We start from the raw sequence: 23,366 nt of genomic DNA, 5'->3' as shown, positions 1-23,366 counted from the left end.
GCTAAACACTAAACGTGAATTATCTCTTGGAATCGTTAGAACAACCCTGGCACAAAAGTCCTATGACTACCATTTCACAGATGGGACACTGAGGCTGGGAATGAACGTGTGGGGGAGCTCAGGGCTGTCATGTCACAGCCCACAGTTAGGCAGTCTCTGGGCCAGATGGAGAACATCAAAGAAGAACAATTATAATACACAAGAGCTGTTACTTAGTGAGATATGGCTCTGGACTAGGAATACAATCTCAGCAAATCCTTAGAAACCTTCTGAAGCTGATACTGTTATCCGATTGTACCAATGAGGAACCCGAGGGTGCAAGAAGCGGAAGTGAACTGAACCACTTTTGAGCCTGGCCCACGAGGTAGATGCAGGCGGACCTCAGCCAGAGCACCGCCCTCAGAGGGTCTCCAGGCAGCTGGGAAAACGCTGGATACCATTTACCGAACGCTAAGTGCCCACTGCTGCTCTAAGCACTTTACACACATGGCTTTCTCGTTGCAACCTCACAATAACTCAACGAAGGGGCTACCACTGAAATCCCTGTTCTATGGATAGGAAAACCTGGACACAGAGAAGTGAAATCAGCTGCCCAAGGTCACACAGCTGGTGAATGGCTGAGCCTAAATTTGAACCAGAGTCTCTCTGCCTCCCAAACCAAAGCCTTCATAAAATAATTTTAGGTAAGAGCAGCAATCCTGCATTGAGTGCCAACTACGGACTCGGACCTCTGCAAGCACACGTTCAACTAACCCTATGCAGCAGCTAATACCTTCACTCCATTTCCCAGCAGCTAACAATAGCGCAAACACGTAACAAGTGCCTTCCATGTGCCAAATGCTTTCTTTGCCGAATCGCGACAGAATCCCGGCCAAAGAGAAATACTCTTCTTCCCCCTTTTTACCCAGAGATTCGGCGCGGTTACCCCAGAGCTCCGCTCTGTAGTGGCAGAGGCAGGACGCGAACCCACAGCCACCCGACTCCCACACCATGCTCTCGGCACAGCGCGGCGTTCCCCGCCTGGAAAGTTGAGCCATGTGGGCACGAGTCCGGTCAGGTCCGGACAGCGCGAGTCCCGGCGCCGCCGCCCCCCACAACTGCTGCTACACCCGGCTGGCCGCCCGTGCTGACCGTCGGGATCCCAGTGGACACCGATTCCCCGCCGCCCTGGCTCGAGGCCGCCCCTGCACCCGGAGCCACATACCTGGGCGCCCCGGCTGCCCTCCCCGAGGGCCCCGCGATCGCGGCGTCCGGCCCCGCGCCTCTCGCTGGAGACGCCGCCAGCTCCGGTGGCCCGAGTGACTTCCAGGCTGCCCACTTCCAAGCCGCTTCGCGCGAGGCCTCCTGGGCACTGTAGTTTCACCCTAGGCGGCAGCAAACTGAAAAGAGCCTGGCGCGCAGGTGCTGCCGGGAGCAGTAGGCGCAGGGCCGCGCGGCCTTCTGGGAATGGTAGTCCACCTGTCGCCTCCCCTGCCGCTCCGGGCTCCAGCGCACTTCCGCAGCCCTGAGGGGCGTGAGGGATGGAGGTGTGTCTTGTGCTGACTCGAACCCGGGAGCCGCGCTCCTCGCTCCGCCAGGGAGGTTTTTCCCCGTCTTCCAGCCCGGTCTCCCTCCTCCCTTCCTTCCGCAGCCCCTCACCCCCCCCTCTGCGTGAGGCGCGAGGTACTTACCCCGAGGGCACGCGCCTCGGGAGCGGCGGGGGCCGCGGAGCAGCGCGCCAGACCCCCGACCGAGGGGAGCGGCGGCGGCGGAGGGCGTCCGTGCGCGCTCGCGCACGCGCGCTCGCCGGCCAGCGCGGGCCTGAGCCGCCGCGGGCCCCCACGGGGAAGACTTTTTTTCCTTTCGAACGCGCGCGCGCGGGGTCTCGCGCTGGGCTTGCTCCTGCCGGGCGCGCGCCAGTGCGCACGCGCGCTCGCTCCCCTCGCTCCCCTCGCTCCCTCGGCCGGACCGGCGCCGGGTCGGGCGCTAACCGCTCTGGGGCCGGGCCCTCCCGCCGCCTCCCCGGGGTCGCCCCTCAGACGCTGCTTCTAGGTCGGATCCTCCGCCCAGGGGCGCTCGGGTGCCGCCCCACGCGCCGCACCCGTCCCTGGCCAGAAAGGAGCCCGTTGCCGCAGGTAAGGGCGCGATCCACGCCTTCAGAGGCGGGCACGCCCTCCTCGCCGCCCCCCGGGAGACCCTGACGCCCCCGGGGTGCAGCCGCCGGGTCTGGGCGCCCCTGTCCCGCCTCGGCGGCGCCCGAGCTCTGCTGTTGACGGGAGTCTCAGGGCCGCCTCGCAGGGGTGGTCCTCGTTGATCGCACCTGCTGGGGGTAGTAGGGTAGTGGAGTCCCAGCAACCTCGGAAATTTTGTCCGAATTTAGTCCATCTGCTGATGTAACCACGGATCCGACCCCCCCCCTTTTTTTTTTCAAAGAGCGGATGTTGTCACTCCTACTCCATAGAGTTTACCGAGGGAATTGGCTGGAATTGCACGTGCTCTGGTCAGGAAGCCCCAGTTAATGCCCTTCCCACCTCATTCTTGCAAGAAGAAGCTGGGAAGCTTCTTCCTGGGAGAGGGCAGAGGTCACCCATTTGCTCATTCCTTCACCAAAAACGTATCAAGCACCTTCTGCACGCCAGGTTGGCTGATAGTGGGGACACAGGAGAAATCAAGAGTAAACTGGGCCCCTACCCTCAAGGAGTTAAGCGCAGTGGGGGTGTCAGACACCACCGGAGAGTGACATCGAAAGCAGTCCTAGCTAATAGAATATAATGGAAGCCACGTGCAATTTTAAATTTCACATTGGAACGAAACGGATGAAAACTTTAATAACGAAACCCAATGAAAAAGACATTGCTTCCGTTTTATTTTTTGAGTTAAAACTCAGATACTAACAAAGGTATTTGTGGCGTGGGTGGTCATCGTAAAAGGTTGGAAATTACCCAGTGCCCATGAGTAGATCTTTGGAATAATTCAATAGCCCAGCCACAGTGGAGTACCATGCAGCTGGCAACTGTCAAAAAATGAGCCAGCTATTTGTATGAAAGAGTTCATCTCATATTAGGTGAAAAAAAGGTTCAGACAAGTATATAGAATACCATCATTTGTATAAGAAAAATAACATGTTTTACTTAAGTGTTTATTTATGTACAGAACACCCGTAGGAAGACACTTCCAGGGTCACCTGTGAAGCAGAAACTTAAGGACAGGTGGTTGGGTGTGAAATTTCATTATATATCAGTGCTTTGGTGGGAGGCAATGGTGTGGTAACATACATCTAAAGGGTGTGAGCCTATACCCCTAAAGCATACCTATACCCCTAAATCATACAGTGTTTTAAACCGTTACTCAGTAAAAATAATAAAAAGAAAATTTCATTACATATTCCTTAATGTTTTGAATATTTTTACCATGTCCATTTAAAATATTATTTAATTAATGGGGCTCCCTGGTGGCGCAGGCATTTGAGTGCAGCGCTGTGAAGCTGTCCGCAGCCTCTGCAGTGCCAGTTTGATCCCCACCAGCCGCGGGGCAACCCATATGGTGCGGCAGACCTCTCCTGACTTGCCCGCTGCTCCCCTCAGCAGTGTATTTCGGTCATTTTGCCTCTTCTGTTCCCCACTCTGTCTCTGGTGAATCCTCTCACCCTCCCGCACATCTGGCCTGTACCCTGGTTCTTGCATAAATAAAATAAATCTTAAAAAAAAAAAACAAATAAAATATTATTTAATTAAGTAGAGGAAGATAACCAATAGAATCATGGTCACAGTTAAACAATATATGTAAAATACGTGACAACCATTTTACAACCTAATCAGTTTTGGACACAATGATTACTTGCAGAAACTAACCCACCCCTATAATGTAGGGTTGTCATTCTGGAAAAAAATCATCTCTTTCCAGAAAGAAAACCAAGTGCATTCTAGCCACAGCCCTGGTTCCTTACCAATAATTTCTTCCAGAAATCAGTAAGCCAAGACTGCCCTGAGACTGTCCAGTCAATTAATTAGACTCTTCTGAGGCCAGCTGGGCATCCTGCATAAAAGTAAGACCTGCCTGCAAGGCTGATCCATGCCGGATCCCCCCGTCCAAGTATGGAGAACATGTCACCCTCCTTTTGGGTGGCTAAGTCTCCTCATTAAATGTGCTCACAGCAATTTTTACTTTTCTTTCCTTAATACTGAATTACTAGCATAATTTACAGGCATCTCTTGCTTTACTGTGCCCCACTTTACTACGCTTTGTAGAGAGATTTTATAAATTGAAGGTTTGTGGAATCCTGCATGGAGCAAATCTATGGGCACCATTTTCCAACAGCATATGCCCCCTTCCTGTCTCTGTATTAGATTTAAGGTATATACAGTGTTTTTTTTTTAAAGATTTATTTTTTATTTATACAATAGCTGGGGTACAGTCCAGAGGCACAGGAGGGTGAGAGGATTCACCAGAGACAGAGTAGGGAGCAGAACAGGCAGAGAGACCGAAAGCACTGCTGAGGGGAGCAATGGGCGAGACAGAAGAGGTCTGCCACACCATGTGGGAATCTCCCTGGCCGGCCGGGAATTGAATCCACGCTGCAGAGGCTGCGGACAGCTCCACAGTGCTGTGCTCAACCTGCTGCGCCACCGGGAGGCCCTATATACATTGTTTTCAGTCATAATGTTGTTGCGTATTTACTATATTATAATCTGGTGTAAACATAAATTTTACATGCCCTTTGAAGCCTATAAATTTGCGTGACTCTCTTTAGTGTGATCTTTGCTTTATTGTGGCATCCTGGTACCAAACCTCCAATATTTCTAAGGTGCATTCCAAGGCATGCCTGTAATTTAAGTTTGAGGAAATTAAAAATTGTAGGAACGTTAAAGGAATTATATTTCTCATCGCCATCAATTTGATGACTATTCTTTTTTTTGGTGTCTGCTTTCCCTGCAGAATGTAAACTATGGGGCAAGACCCTTGTCTGTGTGCCCTCCTCTTATAAGGGATAAGGAGTCGATGAGTGATCCCAAGGGAGCCTAGGAACCGGATAGTATTGTGGAGTGCAGTGCCCCCTAGAGGCACTTCTCCTTATCACAACAGCAAGGCTGATGGGGTGCTGCCCTTCTGTCCAGCCACCATGTCGCAGTACATTGGAGGGGACTGCAGCTAAGAAAAAGGGTGGGTTACCCGTGTCAATGCCCAGTCACAGACCTGGTTTGTCTCCACAGTCAGCAGAACATACCATCTCTTGACCCCTAACTACTCTCTCCCCTAACTTCAGGACTCGAATTCCACTGGATCATCTTTGGGTTATCGAGATATTAAAGTCAAGAGTATTGGGATTTAAGGCATCTAGAGCTCATTCTGGACTTTAGGGAATCAAAAGTGAGATATTTCAGGAGAGCGCTTTCTTCTCGGGGAGACTCCAGGAAGCTGGGGGGGGGGCGTGGAAGAGTGGCAAAAAGTAAGAGGTTTGGGGCTTGAAGGCCACCTTTCTCAGGAGCCCGCCTAGGAATATGCCCAAAGGACCCCAACTACTTGCTTTTTGTAGGCTGGTCAAGAGAAGTTGGACCTAGAGGAGATATTAGGGACAATGGAAACTGAAGGCAGTGGTGACAAATTTGCTACAAATGACTGTTCTCTCTCAGCAGTTATTTGAGAGCCAGTAGGGTAAGTCTGAGCTGTGGGTACTGGCCCACCGGCCCGTCACTGATGCGTGGGCTCTCAAGGGGTCATATCCTCCCAGTAGGTGGTCTGAGGCACAGCAAGGGCAGTCTTACAGGGGAACACAGTGGAGAAAGACATAGCAGGAAAGCAGGGTGCAGGGAGAGTGGGAAGAGGCAGAGGAGATGCTGGAGTCTGAAAGCCATTCCCCACGTCCCATGTGTGTGGGTGTGTGGGCCAGAGTGTGTCCTCAGCATAGGCAGGCAGACCCTCCACCACCTCTTAGAAGGCAGAAGAATCCTGAACTGTGGATTGGAACCTAATTTTAATCAGCCCTGTAAACTCTGCACACAGCCCTGTTCCTCTCTGAAATCATGTTCATATATATAAGGTGGACATGGTCATACCTGCCTCTCACAGTTTTTCCAGAACTAATGAAGGGATTGATGTGAAAGCTTGTGTGTGTGTGTGCGCGCGCGCATTCTAACCCACTCTACACATGTGAGATAAGTTTTACCTGCTGCTTCCCGTTCCCTGACCCCACCCTGCTCCCCAAATCCAGCCATCAAATCTGTGGCAACGAGGGCCAAGGCTTAGCCACACCAGAGGGTGGGATCTACTGGCCTTGCCTCAGAAGGTGAGGCAAAACTGACCTGGGGATCCACCAGCTCTTCAAACCAGCAGTTTGCAAACTTTAATATGCATAAAATCAGTTGAAGAGCTTCTTATAACTTAATTGGGGGGGCGCAACCCTGAGTTTCCAAATCAGGAGGTTTGGAGTGGGGCTCGATAATTTGCATTTCTAACCAGTTCTCAGGTGATGCTGATACTGCTGGTGTGGGAATCACACCTTGGGCACTGCGTTAAACTGAAATCTCATCCCGTTTTCTTCAATTAGCAGGCGTAAGGATGGCTTCCACTGCCCCCTGCTGGCCAGACTATAAATTCAGGGGTCATGTTTTTAGGGCAACTGGTCATACAAAATGTGGTTTGTGAAAGGAAGTAATAGCCATTGTTTTTCTGAGAACCAAGTCAGCCTAAAAACAGGAGCCATAACTGCTGCCTCACAGTAAGCTTGAAAGGTCATTCACGTGAATTATCTTACCTGATCTTTGCAACAACCTTGTGAAATAGGGAAGACTGGTATTTTTTCTGTCTCCTCGTCTAATAAATGAGGAAAACAAGTTCACTGTCAGGCCAGTAATGACAGAGTCCCTGACAGAGAGCTTTGTTAAAAGCAGGATTTATTCATGACGCATCCGGGAAGAGTAGACATGTGTCCTCATGAAAACCAGAGAAGGGGATGGAGAAGAGGATGTTGATCTTACCAGACACGTCCCAGGTAAGAGAGCTCCTTGAATTCCGCCAGTCTGGGAAAGGCCGAACGGTGGCTGCATCCTCTCTCCACTTCTGCTAGCTGGACACCCCTTCTCAATTTCCTGCTTCAGCAGTCAGACTTGACTGTCCACAGAACCACCTAGAAGTGTGTGAACAATTAAGGTCCCTGTACACCACCTCCACAGTGGGGCTTCAGCAGATCCATGATTGGTGTTCAATAGGTCTAGGAGAGGGCCTAGGAATCTGCATTTTAAAGGTGCCCCAACCCCCAGGAATCCTGGTGCAGGAGATCAAAGGGCCATGCCTTGGGAATCCTTAGTAATCACAAAACAGCCTCCATCTATCACCACCACCAAAGAATGATTATTTGCTCGAGTTGGCATTCTTCTCTGGGTTTCTCTGCCTCCCTCTCCCATAACCCTACTGAGTTAAGATTCAACCTCTGGCTCCTTTGTTTACCCTCTCCCAGCCTCACTTTCCTCATCTGTAAAATGTAGTAATCGCTACCGCTGCGGGCTGCAAGGAGGACTAAATGAGAAGGTGTGTCTTATAAATAGTCCGTGAGGCTCAAAAAGTATTCAGAAACCCTAAGTTCGTGGATCTTGTCTTCTGATTCCTAGCTCCTCAAAAAGCAGTCCTGGCTAAGCTGGCCTCTTTTGGATCCCCACAGGTTCTTAAGCCACGGTTGTGAAGAAGCTGAAAGGATAATCCAAGTGATGTCTGTCCCCCGACTCATTCCCCATTGGAAGGATTTTAAACCCCTCCTAAATGATTTGATAGATAAAAGCAAGGTAACGTATGTGTAAGATAGAAACAAACCACTGGCCTCTGTCTTGCAGTTATAAGCACTTCAGAGGAGCCCCAGATTTTCCATGGGCGCGGGAAGCAGGCAGAGTAGATCATCAAGAAAACTCTCACCTTAGAGGCAAGTGCGGCATCAATTTCCAAATGAGTCTAGGGACCTCCTGCAAGGACATTTTGATACTAGAAGGTGAACACTGTGGAGCATTATCCGAGGAGCCGACCTTTTAAGAAGAGAGCGTTTTTATTTTATTTTTTTAATTAATTAATTTATTTATACAAGCACTGGGTACAGTCAGAAGCGCGGGAGGGTGAGAGAATTCACCAGAGCCAGAGCGGGGAGCAGAGCAGGCAGAAGGTACACTGCTGAGGGGAGCAGCGGGCAGCAGGGGAGGTCTGCGAGCCATGTCGGACCCTCCTCCGGTGGCCGGGGAGCAGCAGGGGATCGAACCGGCGCTGCAGAGGCTGCGGGCAGCTTCGCAACCCAGCGCTCAACCACTGCACCAACGGGGAGGCCCAAGAAGAGAGCGTTTTTAAAAAGAGGAAAGACAAGGCACCCGAGCAAACACCTGCCCACCCAGCTTTGCTGCGGTTACCTCTGTGCAAAAGGCCCCCAGGAGCCAGCTCCGCGGGATAGTGTCTGTTGTATCTTTATTATTATTTTTTTAAGATTTGTTTATTTATACAAGAACCGGGGTACAGGCCAGATGCACAGGAGGGTGAGAGGATTCACCAGAGACAGAGCGGGGACCAGAACAGGCAGAAGGACGAAACACACTGCTGAGGGGAGCAGCGGGCGAGACAGGAGAGGTCTGCTGCGCCAAGTGGGTAGCTCCCTGGCCGGCCAGGATGGAGCCCGCGCTGCAGAGGCTGCGGACAGCTTCACAATGCGGCGCTCAACCGCCTGCGCCACCAGGGAGGCCCCTGTTGTATCTTTAAAGGCCAAGCAGGGGGGCTCCCTGGTAGCACAAGAGGGTAAGCACAGCACTGTGAAGCTATCCACAGCCTCTGCAGCCCGAGTTCAATCCCCGGCCAGGGAGCTACCCACATGGCGCAGCAGCAGACCTCTCCTGTCTCGTCCGCTGCTCCCCTCAGCAGTGTATTTCAGTCAATCTGCCTGTTCTGCTCCCCACTCTGTCTCTGGTGAATCCTCTCATTTCCCCCTCCCTGGCCTGTACTCCAGTTCTTTGTATGCATAAATAAATAAATCTTTAAAAAAAAAAAAAAAAAAAGGCCAAACAGGGTGTCCTAAACATCTTACTTGGTTTTAATGACTTAAAACCACACTGATCCTTGGGACACTTTGTTACATCACATGTGGGGGACACGTGATACATTTGCCTGGGTCATTTGCTAATCGTGTGTTTTGTGACATCTGCACTTCTGACACGAGGGAGAATGTTAGAGGGACACAAACCTCAGGTTGTAAAGAACATCAGTTTGCCCCTGTGCTCACACTATAAAATTTGTTTTTGTAGGCCCTGTGGGGAATTAGCTCTCTCCAGTGTGGGTGGTCTTGTGACTAAGTGTAGGTGTCACAGATAATAAGTGGGTGTTCTTCGGGGTCCAGACACAACTGGGAAACGCTTCCGTGGGTGCCTGGTGTGAGAACATATGTCCTGGCCTCTAAGTTTGTGCCATGCCTCTTCCCAGACCACAAGAAAGGACTCAAAGAGCGACATCGTCGTGCTGAGTGACCGCTCCGTGATACTGTTCAAAGAGTCTCGCTATCCTCACAACATGCCGCTCATATGCTATTACTTGAGTGATACCCACTTCTTCGTCTCCTTTTCTTGGGTGACGACAAATGTTAAAGAAGTACAGGTAAAACTGCCTAGTCTTTCTTCTCCTGCTTAGCCCATATGACAAGGACAGTGCCCACAGAAGCGCTCACCCCTTGAGGGCCCTCCCTGGTGGCGCAAGGGGTTAAGATGCAGCACTATGAAGCTATCACCAGCCACTGCAGCATGAGTTCAATCCCCGGCCAGGGAGCTACCCACATGGCGCTGCAGACCTCTCCTGACTTGCCCGCTGCTCCCCTCAGCAGTATATTTCAGTAGATCCTCCTGTTCTGCTCCCCACTCCGTCTCTGGTGAATCCACTCACCACCACCCCCCATACCTCTGGACTGTACCCCAGTCCTTGTATGCATAAACAAATAAATCCTTAAAAAAAAAAAAAAAAAACAAACAGGCCAAACAGGGTGTCCTAAATAAAATATATACCCCTTGAATAAAAGTAAACCTGGATCCAGGATTCCCCACCTCCCCCAGCCTTTCTCCACCTACCGTCTCCATGTTGAGCAGAACTTAGGGCTTCCCTAAGGTGGGCCAAGGCTAGGGAAAGAGCCCTAGGCTTCCTGCTTCTATAGTATCTCCAACCACCACAACCAGGGTTAAGCTCACTCTAGAGTCTTCCAGGTCCTCTTCAGCACCACAGCGGGCAGCAGCTGGATATCTGCCCCTGCCTCTTCAACTGTGCTGGGCAGCTTCCTGTCTTCTCTTCCAGGCTGTAGTATGGAGCAAGAACAAAGGTGACGACATAGTTGAGAAGAAGACATTCTCCATGGCGGAGCGGCTGCCGCCCATCCAGTCCATGGTCCACACGGGCTCATTCCACATCCTTGTGGCCTACTGTGGTGACATGATCCTGCGGCTGTTTGGGGACCACTTCCGGGCATTCAAGCCCCTGAGCGTAGTGCCCTGCCGCTTCAACATCAGCTGCCTCTGCTATGACCCAGAAATGCAGATGCTTCTCTCAGGCATCCTGGGGGCCGTGGTCACCTGGTTCATCGAGCGGAGTGGCTGGGGCCTCCAGATAGCCCATACGGTGACCATGACTAGTGACGAACTCATCCAGGACATCAGCTTGAATGGCCCTAACGGCGCCCTCCTGGCCCTGTGTGAGACGACGGTGAGGGTCCTGGAGCGCCAGGGCTACGGCCGGCTGGCCGAGGTGAAAAGGTTCACGAGCACCACCTCTGGCTCTCCTGTCACCTGCTGCTTCGTCTGTTTTGACCAGGGCTTTCTGTACGCGGGGAACGAGGCCGGGGAAATCCAAGCCTGGAGCCTCAGCGAGAGCTTCTCCCTCCACAGCTTCAAGGCCCACTCCATGTCGGTGATCTGCATCCGCAGCCGGCCGGAAGCCCACACCCTGCTCACCGGGGGCAAGGAAGGCATCATCAAGGAGTGGAACCTGACCTCGGGGAGCCTGCTGCGGCAGCTGGAGCTCGGCGAGCACCTGTTCAGGCTCCGGTTCATCGACAACACCACTTTCTTCTGCCAGACGCTGCACTCCTTCTCCCTGCGCCGGCTGCCCTCCTTCTACAACCTCTTCAACGTCTGTGGCGCCTCTCCCCAGGAGGTGCGTCGGGTCCACTGCGGTCACAACTGGTTCCGGATCCTGTGCGTCACCGACGACGGCTTGCTGCGGTTTGTGTCACCAGTGACCGGGGAGCTGCTGGTGGTCACCTGGCCCTACTCGATCCTGGACAGAGCTGTGGATTGGGCCTATGACCCAGAAAAGGAGGAGCTCTTTGTGGCCACCGGCAGCACCGAGGTGCTGGTGTTCGACACTACCCGCTGCCCGTGCCCAGCGAAGTATCTCTTATGCACCACAGCAGACCCGCAGGACCAGGTCCAGTGCCTGGCCTATGGGCATTTCCACCTCGGCCGGGGCCTGGAAGGGCTCATGTTTGCTGGGCACCAGAGCGGCGTGATAAGAGTGCTGTCCCAGCACAGCTGTGCCCGGATAGAGAAATGCTTGCACTTCGGCGCCGTGCTGGCGCTCTGCACCCTGCCCAGATGGGTTTCTGGAGGCCACGGAGATACGCTGCTCTGTTCCTATGGAATGGATGACTATGTGCACCTCTCAGAAGCCGTGCTGGAGGGCATCGGTGTACATCTGCGGCCCCTCGCCAGCATTTTCAGCAGCTGTCACCTGAAACACTTAAAACTCTTGCCCAAGTCTGTGGGCGCCATCACAGAATCTAACTGCCTGCGGCTCTGGAAGTTCCATGACTTCATGTCCTCGCAGACACAAGTAGGCTCGTCATACGTAGAGACGCTGCCTCTGCACCAGTGCTCCATCACGTCCTTCGACGTCTGCCTGCCCTTGAGTCTTTTCGTCACAGGTGCCGTCGACGGCAGTGTCCGGGTCTGGAACTTCCACGGCAGGCTGATAGCCATGCTGGACTCGTCGCTGCACTTTGGCCCGCTCTGCTTTGCAAATGACCGGGGAGACCTGCTCGTGACTTTCAACCAGAGTTTTTATCTGGTGTCCTGTTTAAGGCTGATCCCGCCAGAACTGCTGTCTCGCCTGTCCTTGATGAGCATGATAGACGATGTGCTGGAGATGCCGAAGCCTTTCATGCCGAGCTTCTTCTTCTCTTTTGAGGTCCTGTTCGTGCCCAGGTATATCTACCATGGGAAAGGGAAACAGGAGCTGGCCGGGCTGCAGAAGCTCGTCAACAAGCGGGCCATTGCCTTTGACCACTCTGTGCCGCACGTGGTAGAGGAAGACGAGCAGGGGGGCACCGTGATACTGTCCACTTTCGCCTGCGATTCCTTGAACAAGGAGGAAACTGACTGGCTGCAGGAGAGCAAATCTCAACACCATTATGTCACCCCTCCTCAGCTGAAGCTGAGTAGCTGGGACGGACTCAACCCCTATCAGATACTGCGGTGCTACTTCGGTCAGGGGCGGGACTGGCCCTTTGCTCCCGACTGCTACATCCCCAACTCGGTGATCCGCGCGCGCCTCTGGCCGGAGGGCAGCCCGATATTCCTGCAGTGCAGCCTCCACTCACCCACGCGGCAAATGGAGTGGGAGAGATCCCAACTCTTCTTCTGGCACGGGAGGGTGAAACCTATAGTTGAGATCAAAGAACACGAACCGGAAAGGGAGAGCAAACATTTTCTGGAACAGAGAGTGTCCAAGGATATGACCTACAGCGTCCTTACCAACGCAGCCAACCGCAGCTGGCTGGGCAAGAAGATGAGTGAGATCGCTATCTGCAGCATGATCGAGACGATCCTCAACATTATGATCCACGCCGTTCCCCTGAAGTACCAGTGCTGTATCGGCGCGCTGGGGCAGATCTTTGCCTCTTACGAGGTGCCCCCACCCGTGCGCTCTGAAGCTGCCCATCGGCTGCTGGATGACACCACCAATTCCAACCCGCTGATCCGAGAGCTCGCCTGGGAAGGGCTGAAGCGGCTCGGCATTATTACCCATCTCTTCGCCATGCCTCTGGCCCAAGGACTGATGGACAAGGACCAAAGAGTGAGGGAGAAGGTCCTGAGCCTGATGCCCAACACTGGCATCCACTCGAAGGCCTCACTCTTAAAGCTGATCCAGAGCCGAGATACCTTCCGGGAGATGCAGTGAGTTCTCTTGACTAACTTCTGCTTTTCTCCTGCCCTGTCCCTCTTTCCGCGTCCCTTCCTTTGCTCTCTCTTCATCCCTGTTCACAAGCCTTTCCTGTCCTTTTGTCCCCTCATCCCTGGCCTCTTCCCGAGAGACGGTTCTGACAATTCCCAACGGCTCACACCTTTCTCCACCCCTGCTCTTCCTGCCTGCCCCCCGCTTCTTCACGTTCCCCTCTTCATCCTCATCTCCTGCCCATGCCGCCCCCATACAGGTCACTCCATTCATTGGCCTTTTTGCTTCCTAGACGTTTTCTTTCTCGGCTGTGCCTCGCCGCTGCCCACGCCGCCTCTGCCGGCCACTCTGCCCCGCGCCTGCCCCTGCCCGCTCCACGGCAGTCCCTCCCTCCTCATCCTCTCTCTCGCCCCCACGCAGCTTGATCCCGCCTCTCCTTTGGCTTTCACAGGCAGGAAATGGTCGGGGAGAAAGCTCTAGACAGTCTGCTGGGGATGCGGGCCACAGATCTCCAAATCCTGTCCACTCAAGTGGAACAGCGACTGAACGAAAACCTGACCTTGTCACGTGAAGACAAGAAGCCTGCATTTTCTTTGTCCATTGTCGTAGACCGTGCACTCTCGGATGTTGCCGTAGCTGCCAAAGACCGCCAAGTGGCAGTGAAGCCCAGCAAAGGCCAAAAGCGGGGCCGGGCAGGGGGGAAGAAACATAGTACGTATGGGGTGATCAGGGCACGTCTCAGGGCGCCCCCCACCCCACCCTGCAGGGTGCTTTAGGACTAAGGTGGATCAAAAGATATCAAGTAGGCATAGAGATTAGTAGAAAGACCATTTCATAGAAAAGAGCGCCCCAACTCAGGCTGACTCCAAGGCCTATTCTGTAGGATTTGGGGGGGGGGGTGTTGGGGGTGGAAGGAGAATACTAGGGATAAAGCAAGGAGAATGCCTTTTTTATTTTTCAAGGCCTCAGCCACTTTTCAGCCCCCTCTGTTGCTGCTTCTTTTATAGCAGTTCCTCGAAACTCACAGCAGATGCTAGGAAGGGTCCCACTAAAGCCTCCCATGCTTTCCTTATGTGCATCTCCTGATTTTTCCCACCAGCCCGAAAATTGTTGCGGGGACTCAAGAAGGTAAAAGAGACTGGCCAAGAGCCAGGTCCCTCGAAGCCAGTTTCCTCAGAGGGGGAAAGTGACCAGAAGGAGGCTTTAGCCACTGAGGTGCCAGAGATAGTCCATCTCTCCAAAAGGCCCTCAATTCTCATCACAAAAGATGGCGAAGCAGAGAAAAGTGCTTCAACTGGTATATTGGCCCCAAAGACACAGAAGAAAGTACGTGACAAAAAAGGGAAGAAAAAAACAGCTCAGAAACCCATAAAGAGGCTCAAAAAGACAAAAAGTGCTGAAATTACACCTGAGCAACCTCAGGAGCCTGAAAAGGTAGAAACATTTGTGAAGAAGCAAGTCAGTGGGCGAGGCGCTGCTGGCGTGCCAGGCTCCAGGGCCATCCGTGGAGAGATCTTAAAATGGCGGGATGACCTGTGTCGTCTCATGACCTTAAGGATATCTGGTTCCCAAACAAAAATGTCAGACGCTCTAACCGACGAGCTCATTACCAGGGCTAAGGAGGTTCTGGGCGATCGGCATCCTAGCTGGGAGCTCTTTCAGGAGATCTGCCCCCTGTTGAAGAAAGAGAGTGAAGAGTCTGAGATCCTTGACTGGGAGATAGCCTGGCCAGAGGAGAAACCAGTTTTTATTCAGGAAGGAGCAATTAGAGAGGAATTGGTGATCACAGACAAGGAAGAGAAGTCAGAGGAGGAAGAGCAAGAAGTGCAGACAGACTTGACAGAAACCCAGGTGATTCCCAAAAAAGGAAAGAAAAAGAAAGTTATTTTTTTAGAACCAGGAGACCTCAGCAAGGAAAAAAGATTGAAGAGGGAGAAGAAAGCCTCTAAGAAGCCCACTAGGCAAGGGATGCAGGAGATGAAAATAGATAAAAAAATGAAGAAAAGGCCCAGAGAAAAGACAGCCAAAAGTCAGGAAGAGGGGGAAGTGGCTGGTGAGAAAGAGGAGGAAGTGGCTGGTGAGAAAGAGGGGGAAGTGGCTGGTGAGAAAGAGGGGGAAGTGGTCGATCAGAAAGAGGGGGAAGTGGCCGAAGTAGAGGAGAAAGTGATTGAGCAAGAAGAAAAACCATCTCGGAAGAGGAAGCTGTCTTGGGAGAAGTGGAGGGAGACCTTGGAGGAGTGGAAAAAGATCCGCAGTGAGTTAAAAATACCCTGGGAGAAATGGAAGAAAGAGTGGAGAAAGAGGGTCCTTGAGAAAGAAGAGGGCGCATACAAGGACCAAGAAGAGCCATCCCCGGAGGACGAAATGCCACCTGACGCTGAGGGGATGCTGAGCTGGGATGAGTGGGCCTATGTCTGGGAAGAGATATTGTCGAGGTCCAAGGAGAAAGTATTAGAGGATGAGAAGAAACTGATGGAGGGTGAGGAGGAAGCGTTAGAGGGTGAGGAGGAAGCGTTAGAGGGTGAGGAGGAAGCATCAGAGGGTGAGGAGGAAGCGTTAGAGGGTGAGGAGGAAGCGTTAGAGGGTGAGGAGGAAGCGTTAGAGGGTGAGGAACCGCTGCCCCTGGAGGAAGAATTGTCTCAGGTGTGGGTGGAAGATGAAATGCTGGTGGGAGAAGGCGAGGAGGAACGTAAACAGGCACAGGAGAAGTGGAAACAAGCACACCTGGAAAGAAAACAAGCCCAAGAAGAGAGGAAGCTGGCACAAGAAGAAGTGATGCTAGCGCAAACAGAGAGAGAGCTGGCCCATGAAGAGAGGAAACTGGTCACAGAATATGAGAAAACGGCCCAGAGTGAAAGAAGAATGACCGAGACTGAGTGGAAGTTTCTCCAGAAAGAGGGAATACTGGCCACATCTGAGGAGAACCTAAGCCGGGAAGCAGAACAACTGGCCCGCGAGAATAAGTCATTGTCCAAGAAATGGGAGAAAGTGGCTGAAGGAGAAGAGGCCATAGCCAGAAAAGAAGGGAAGCTAGCTGGGTTAAAAGTGACATTGACCCAGAAGTTGGAAAAACTGACCCAGAAGGAGCAAGATTTGGCATGTCAAGAAAAAGACCTAGCCCAGGAATTGGAAGAAATATTATGGGAAGAAGAGGAAATTGCCAGGAAAGAAGAGGATCTAAACATGGAAGAAAAGGAACTGGATATGGAAGAAGAGGCACTGAGTGAGGAAGAGAGGACACTGGGCTGGCAAGAGGAGAAACTGACTAAGGAAGAAAAGAAGCAGGCCCTGGAAGAAGACCTGTTGATCCAGGAAGAGACAAGAATGGCCCAAGACATGGAAAAATCACCTGAGGAAGAGAAAAGACTGGCCCAGAAAAGGGAGCAGTTGATGGAGAAAAAGAGAAAAGCAGCCGAGGAAAGGGAATTATTGGCCCAGAGCAAGGAGAAACTCACAGAGGACAAGAGGGCACTATTCCGGAGGAGGATGGCCATAGCTCAGGAGAAGGAGAACTTGGCTCTGATGAGGGCACAACTGGCTCGGAGGAAACGGGAGTTGTTGCAGGTCAAAGAAAACATAGCCCAGGACAAACAGAAATTAGCCCAAGTGAAGAAGAAATTGAGCGTGTGTGAGGAGAAAGTGGTTCATCTGGAAAAAGATGTGCTGGAGGCAAAGAGGAAACTTTCCCAGAAGAAGGAAAAACTGACTGGTATAGAGGAAAAACTGACCAAAACCAGGAAAAGTCTGGCTGAGAAACAGCAAAAACTGGCGCAGGACAAATTGCGATTCGCCGTGGAGGAAAAGGTAATGTTTCAAGAAGGGAAAGTGAGCCCAAAAAAGTGGGATGCTGCTCAGGAACAAACAGCCATGGCCGCAGAAATCAGGAAACTGGCCCAGGAAAAGGTGAGAGTGACAGAAAGGAAAATTCTGTCTGAGGGAGAGACTCCAGCAACTTCAGGAAAGCAAAGAGCAGTGAAGAAAGACTTGGAACAAACTATGAGGAAATTAACACTACAGGAGAAAATACTGTCATATGAAGATAGGATACTGGCCACAGAACAAAGGGATGTAGCCAAGGAAGAAATGGAAAGCACTAGAAGAAAGAGAGTATATGTCCAGGAAGAAAGGAAGCTAGCCAAAGTGATAAGGAAGTCCGCTAGAGATGGCAGGGACATTTCCAGGGGACCAAAAGGAAGGAGGAAAATATTAAAGGCACTTCAAAAACTTACCAGAGAAGAGAGGGCCCTAGCCCAGCAAGGCCTGCAGTTGGCGAAGGTAAAGAGGTTACTCCACATTAAGGAAAGGAAATTGAGCAAGTTACAGAAAACACTTGATAGCAAAGAGTGGGACCTATCACAGGAACAATTACAAATGACCAGAGAAGAGAAAAAGCTGGCTAAGAAGCAGAGAAAGTTGGCCAAGCAAATGGTAAGTTTGACTGAGAAAGAGAAACAACTGATGGAAGAAGAAAGCAGGTTAGCAAAAAAACAACAAGAAATCCTGTCAGAAGCAGAAGAATTAACAGAGGATGAAGCGGCGATCCCATCCCTGAAGCCAAAGTCAAGAGAGAGCAAAAAGCCAAAGAGCGGTGACACGTCACAGAGAGAGTCTCCACATCTGAGTCTAGCAGATGACTTGGAAACTGAAGAGACTTTTACGAGGAAACTTGAAGTTATGTTAGATAAGCTGGAGCAAGAGACTCTGCCTGAGGAGGAAGAAGTGGAAGAGGAGGAGGAGGAGGAGGGAGAGGAGGAGGAGGAAGAGGAGGAGGAGGAGGAGGAGGAAGAGGAGGAAGAGGAGGAGGAAAAGGAGGAGGAGGAGGGAGAGGGGGAGGAGAGGGTTGTGGGTGAGGTAACAGGGCTGGAAGTTGTGCCCGAGGAGATGCGGGAGGTGGGGGAGGACGTGCGGGGGAGGAGGAAGCGGAGGAGGAGGAAGACACGGAAGGTAAAGGAGGAAGAGAAGGACGTGTTGGAGGAGGAGGAGGAGGAAGAGGAGGAGGAGGAAGAGGAGGAGGAGGAGGAGCGAGAGGGGGAGGAGAGGGTTGTGGGTGAGGTAACGGGGCTGGAAGGTGTGCCCGAGGAGATGCGGGAGGTGGGGGAGGACGTGCTGGGGAGGAGGAAGCGGAGGAGGAGGAAGACACGGAAGGTAAAGGAGGAGGAAGAGGAGGAAAAGGAGGAGGAGGAAGAGGGGGAAGAGAAGGTTGAGGGTGAGGTAACGGGGCTGGAAGTTGTGCCTGAGAAGATGCGGGAGGTGGGGGAGGACGTGCGGGGGAGGAGGAAGCGGAGGAGGAGGAAGACACGGAAGGGACAGGAGGAGGAGGAAGAGGAGGACGTGTTGGAGGAGGAGGAGGAAGAGGAGGAGGAGGAAGAGGAGGAGGAGGAGAGGATGAAAAGTCTGGGTGAGAAAGCAGCGAAAGAGAGACGCTTGCTGGAAGAAAGGCTGGGCAAGGAAAAAACATTCTTGAAATTAGAAAAACCAGTTAAGTTAAAAGGGAAAAAGGATGTCATGGAAGAAGAAGTGCTCCCTTCTATTGGAAAAAGAACCCCTGAGCTCATGGACCGTGCCACAAAACTGGGAGAGCTGCAGTTTCCTCCCAGAGAGCTGAAAGGCCCTTTCAAGAAACGGGTCTCCATAACTCTGGGGAAGGAAGAGAAGATTCCAGAGCTCATGTCTATGAAACAAAGAAGCGGGGAGTTCAAGGCCACAGCACTTGAGGCATCCGGGGCATTCCCAGAGACAAAGCTGATGGATCAACAAGCACTGCTGAAGGTAGAGAAGCCCCCAGCAGAACATGACATAGACGTGGAAGCTCTCGAACTGGACATGCAGACTCCGTACGTGTCCCACCTATTGAGGAAGATCATGGAAGATCAGACACTCAAAGGCAAACAACTAGAGACCAAGTGGGGGTGGATTAGGCAGCATCGCCCATCTCTGGCGGACATGACTAAGGCACAACTGCCTCATATCATGGCCGAGAGGATGAAAGCAGAGGTCAGCCTGTCAGATGTCGAGTGGATCCACCGTGTCCTAGAACGGATGGTGGCAGGAGAACAGCTCTCCAGGAATAGTTTCCACAGGTTGTGCCAGGTTCTCAAAGACCTCACCTCAAAGGGAAACCTAAAGTGGACGCAACTGGCCCTCCTGGACACCATCGTGCACCGGCACAGGCAGGGCCTGGAGTCCCAGCACACAGCTATGTTAAAACCCCAGGAGCCCATGGTGCCAAAATACCAGAAAGTGATCCCCCCTATAAAAGGGAAGGAAAGGGAGAGCTGGCACAAACCTTTGGCTGACCCCACCCTAAAGTTCCCACCAGTGACCAAGAGGCTTCCAGACATGAAGGCTATCAACTGGCATCTCCTAGGTGAGCCTTACAGGAGCGCGCGGGCCCAGCAGAGGTCCCACGCCCTCCAGGAGATGGAGAGGCGCTATTTTGGGCCTGCGGTGAGACACGTTTTTACAGACACACGTGCTTCCGTGGAAAAGCAAACCTTGGCCCTGATGTTTCAGAAGGACTTCTGGGCTTTTAAGGATAAGGGCAGGTTTTCCAGATTACCCAAGTTGGGGAAGTCAGCACAGCCCGCCTCTAAACAAAAGGAAGCAGTGCCGCCATGGGAGACCTTCGTGGCGTTGTACTACGTCTTGCGGATGCTGCAGCAGCAGTACGCCAAGGACAGCGCTGGCTGGATGGAACAGTTCCACCAGCTCATGGACCTGTACCAACTGAAGTCCCCCCGAGTCCAGAGGCTGCTGCAGGAGTTGCTCCTGGGAGAAGAACCCCAGGCCCGAGAGACCACTGACATAGCGGGCCTAGAGGCGGTGCAGCTGGTCCCCGGGGAACGGCTGTTCTACCGCCTGTACTGTGGGCGTTCTCACGCCCCCAGAGGGCCTCTGGCATTCCAGGAGGTGGTGTCTCTCCCAGAGCAGAACAATGTGCATGCCCTCCTCCCCATGGGCATTGCCCACTATGGGTTCTTAGAACTGGCCTGGAAGAGTCTGCCTCAAGCTGATACTCACCTCACCAAGGAAATGCCCCACATCATTACTCCTGCTCCCTAATTTGAGACCCATTGGCGGTCAGGACTCATTGGAGAAAGGCCTGGTCACCAGACTCTAGACCTTTATCCCTCGGTAGGGGTAGGCCAAAGTCCTTTCCCCACCCATTCCAGAAACCCCCTTCTATTTGTAGAATAAAGAGGAGGTTCTCATTTGCAACGAGCTCTGTGATGTGTCTCCTTTTTCTCGAACGCTGGTTCTCCAGAAAGGCAGCAGGAGATCAGATAAACTCACATTCTCACAGGTGGTGAGACGGTGGTGCTCACTACCTGAAGGTCTTAAGGCAGAAGAATCTTGTCCTTGTCTTCTCTTGCCCCCTTCGCCTCCTCCCCTAAAGACTATAGACTACACAATGAATGTTGATTTGGCATGAATTTTAGCAGCACCAATAGAGTAGAAATAAAATGGATTTTGCAATCACCAGCCCCAACATTTTATCCCTCAGTTTTTGGGGGTACACAGTGTAGGCAAATTCAACATTAAACATAAGCCCCGGGGGCCTCCCTGGTGGTGCAGGGGGTTGAGCGCAGCACTGTGAAGCTGTCCGCAGTCTCCGCAGTGCGGGTTCAATCCCAGCCAGCCGGGGAGCTACCCACATGGTGAGGCAGATCCGTCCTGTCTCGCCCGCTGTTCCCCTCAGCAGTGGATTTCAGTCAGTCTGCCTATTCTGTTCCCCCCGCTGTCTCTGGTGAATCCTCTCACCCTCCCGCACATCTGGCCTGTACCCTGGTTCTTGTATGCATAAATAAATAAATCTTAAAAAAAATGAGCCCCAGTTCTCCCCTTCCCACAGTCCCCGACAACCACCATTCCATGAGCTGCCTCTAGGAGCCTGACTATAACACTGCCAATCTTGAAACATATAGCACACTCACACACCTATTTCGTCAAACTGTTTCTGTTGGGGGCTTATCTGGTATTTCCTCACGCGTAGATCAAAGTGACACATTCCTGAACAGGAGACTCTCCGATGCTTGAGTGTCACCTCTGGACCATGTGGGGACCCTCTGTCCCTCAGTGATGACATTAATTTTGATCACATGGTCAAGCTATTGCCCTATTTCTCCACCATATATTTGTTTTCTCCTGTAATAAGTTGTACGTTAGGACACGTTCCAAGACAATCAAATATCCTGCTCCTCGTCAGAATGACTTTGCTTGAGCATCCATTGATGATTCTTGGTTGACCAAATCACTACCCCCACAGCTTCAAAATGATTTATGACTCCAGCTCCCTCCCTATTTTCTAGTCAGTGCTTAGCCACTTGTGTCCTTGTGACATGCTCCTGCTATTTTTCGACCCATCCTTCTCCAGATCTAGAATTAGCTTCCCAGGTCTCTCCGGAGACCTGGTTCCTCCTAATGGGAAGAGGTATTACAAACTGAGTTGATTTGTGTCCCCACCCTCACCGAAAGATATATCAAAGTCCTAAACTGTAGGACCTGTGAATATGACCCTCATTTGAAAATAGGGTCTCTGCAGATATAGCCAAATGAAGATAAGGTCGTACTGGACTAGAGTAGACTTAAATTCAATGACTGGTGTCCTGATAAGCAGGTGGAGGACTTGCACTTGGATGGAGGAGGGCCATGGGAGAGGGCCTGAGGTAGAGGCTGGAGTGGGTGATCGCACATCAATGTTGGAGAACTATTTGAATGAAGCATTTAAATATTATAAATATTCCTAAGAAAACAGGAAATATATCTGCAATGAATAACACAATATAAATTTAAGTACCAAATGGGAAACTGAGGTATAAAAATTTGATAATTGAAATAACAAAATAGATAGACAGTAGGAACTTATACTCAGAAATGAGTAAGTTGCAAGGTCAGCTTGAAAAGCTCTCCCAGGAAACAAATAAAAATGGGTAAACCTAAAATATATTTTATAAAGAAAATATTAAATTAAGGCTAAGTGTGGGGGCCTCCCGGGTGGGGCAAGGGGTTAAGTCTCAGCACTACGAAGCTATCCATAGCCACTGCAGCATGAGTTCGATCCATGGCTACCCACAGGGTGCAGCAGACCTCTCCTGTCTCCCCTGCTGCTCCCCTCAGCAGTGTATTTCAGTAGATCCACCTGTTCTGCTCCCCACTCTGTCTTTGGTGAATCCTCTCACCCCCACACCTCTGGCCTACACCCCAGTTCTTGCATGCATAAATAAATCTTTTAAAACAACAACAAAAAAACCAAAACAATAGTAGCAGCAAAACAACAGTGTGAGACCAGGAAACATAAGAAGCACTTGAGGTTCGCCAGGGACCAGGGCGGCACTGCCCTTTTCTCTGGGTTGGGCCCAGGTGCACTTGGCTCCTTAGGGAGAAGGGTGACCCTGTGCCACCTGCTGGGAAAGCACCCTCTCTCTGCAGGACCTGCTTGGAGCCCCAAATTCTGCCTCCCCCTTTTTCCTCAGGAACTCTGAAGTAGTGGGAGAGAGGAAACACAAAGAGTTAGGGACATGGCACACTAGCTACTGAAGCTTCGGAGCACAGTTAAGGGTACAGTTCCCAGACCTCCCCAAGACTCGCTCCACTCCTATCTATTAGTAGCTGCGGGTAACATGGGGATGGGGTTGACCTGAAGGGTAACTAAAACTCAGAAAGCTTCCCCCAAGCATTTTGGGCTACATGCCCAGAGGCATCTCAGGCTTCCATCTTTTCCCTTCATCACTATCTAAATCGCTATCGCCAGGGGACCCCGGGAACAGGCTAGACGGAAGGGTGAGGTGGGCCTCATAGTCCTGATGGTCCCGGACACTCCATTTTATCGGTCCTGGATGGGAGGTGCATGCAGGGAATGAGCCCTCTAGCCATCAGGTATCCTGGAGAAAGACCGGGCAAGTGAGCACTTTACCCTGATCACCGATGGGCGGGGGTTCCCCAAGACTGAGACTCCAGGAAACCGGAAGCTAGGCCCGCGTGCGCGTGCGCAGTGTGTCTAGCGCGCTCTCCCCCCCCCCCACAAGATGGCGATGGCCTGCCCCAACTCCAGTGAGGAGAGGTGCGAGGGCTGAAGGGAGCAATTGCTTCAGCTCAGGTGTTCCCCACCAGCTGCCCGCCAACCCCTCCAGACCTGGCTTCTCGGCTCCTCCATTTGGCTCCCAGGACCCCCCAAGGCCGGCAGCTTATATGGGGGGGGGGGGGGGGGGGGGGGGGGGGGG

At 52.1% G+C, this 23,366-nt stretch overlaps 1 protein-coding gene and 1 long non-coding RNA gene across 3 annotated transcripts; one reads left to right on the top strand and one right to left on the bottom strand.

Moving 5' to 3' along the window:
- The first annotated feature begins 1,993 nt into the window (after positions 1-1,993).
- Positions 1,994-20,362, top strand: LOC119250254 (WD repeat-containing protein 87). The gene is made up of 9 exons (XM_054697162.1): positions 1,994-2,114; positions 6,867-6,967; positions 7,634-7,754; positions 9,418-9,588; positions 10,273-13,148; positions 13,598-13,857; positions 14,246-17,985; positions 18,283-18,345; positions 18,472-20,362. The coding sequence occupies exons 3-9, from the start codon at positions 7,680-7,682 to the stop codon at positions 20,206-20,208; spliced, it is 8,922 nt and encodes a 2,973-aa protein (XP_054553137.1). The 5' UTR covers positions 1,994-2,114; positions 6,867-6,967; positions 7,634-7,679; the 3' UTR covers positions 20,209-20,362.
- Positions 6,349-23,310, bottom strand: LOC129146086 (uncharacterized). 2 transcript variants are annotated; one of them, XR_008552518.1, is made up of 3 exons: positions 23,279-23,310; positions 7,882-7,988; positions 6,349-7,102 (listed from the first exon to the last, which is right to left on the bottom strand). It is a non-coding gene; the product is annotated as an uncharacterized LOC129146086 (long non-coding RNA). The 2 variants fall into 2 exon arrangements; XR_008552517.1 differs by lacking the exon at positions 23,279-23,310 and adding an exon at positions 23,060-23,105.
- Between the last annotated feature and the right edge of the window lie 56 nt (positions 23,311-23,366).

Source organism: Talpa occidentalis, unplaced genomic scaffold, assembly GCF_014898055.3.
Source record: "Talpa occidentalis isolate TD23 unplaced genomic scaffold, MPIMG_talOcc4v2.1 talOcc4.17, whole genome shotgun sequence".
In the NCBI taxonomy this organism is placed as follows: Eukaryota; Metazoa; Chordata; class Mammalia; order Eulipotyphla; family Talpidae; genus Talpa; species Talpa occidentalis.
This window is presented reverse-complemented; position numbering and strand designations above follow the sequence as displayed.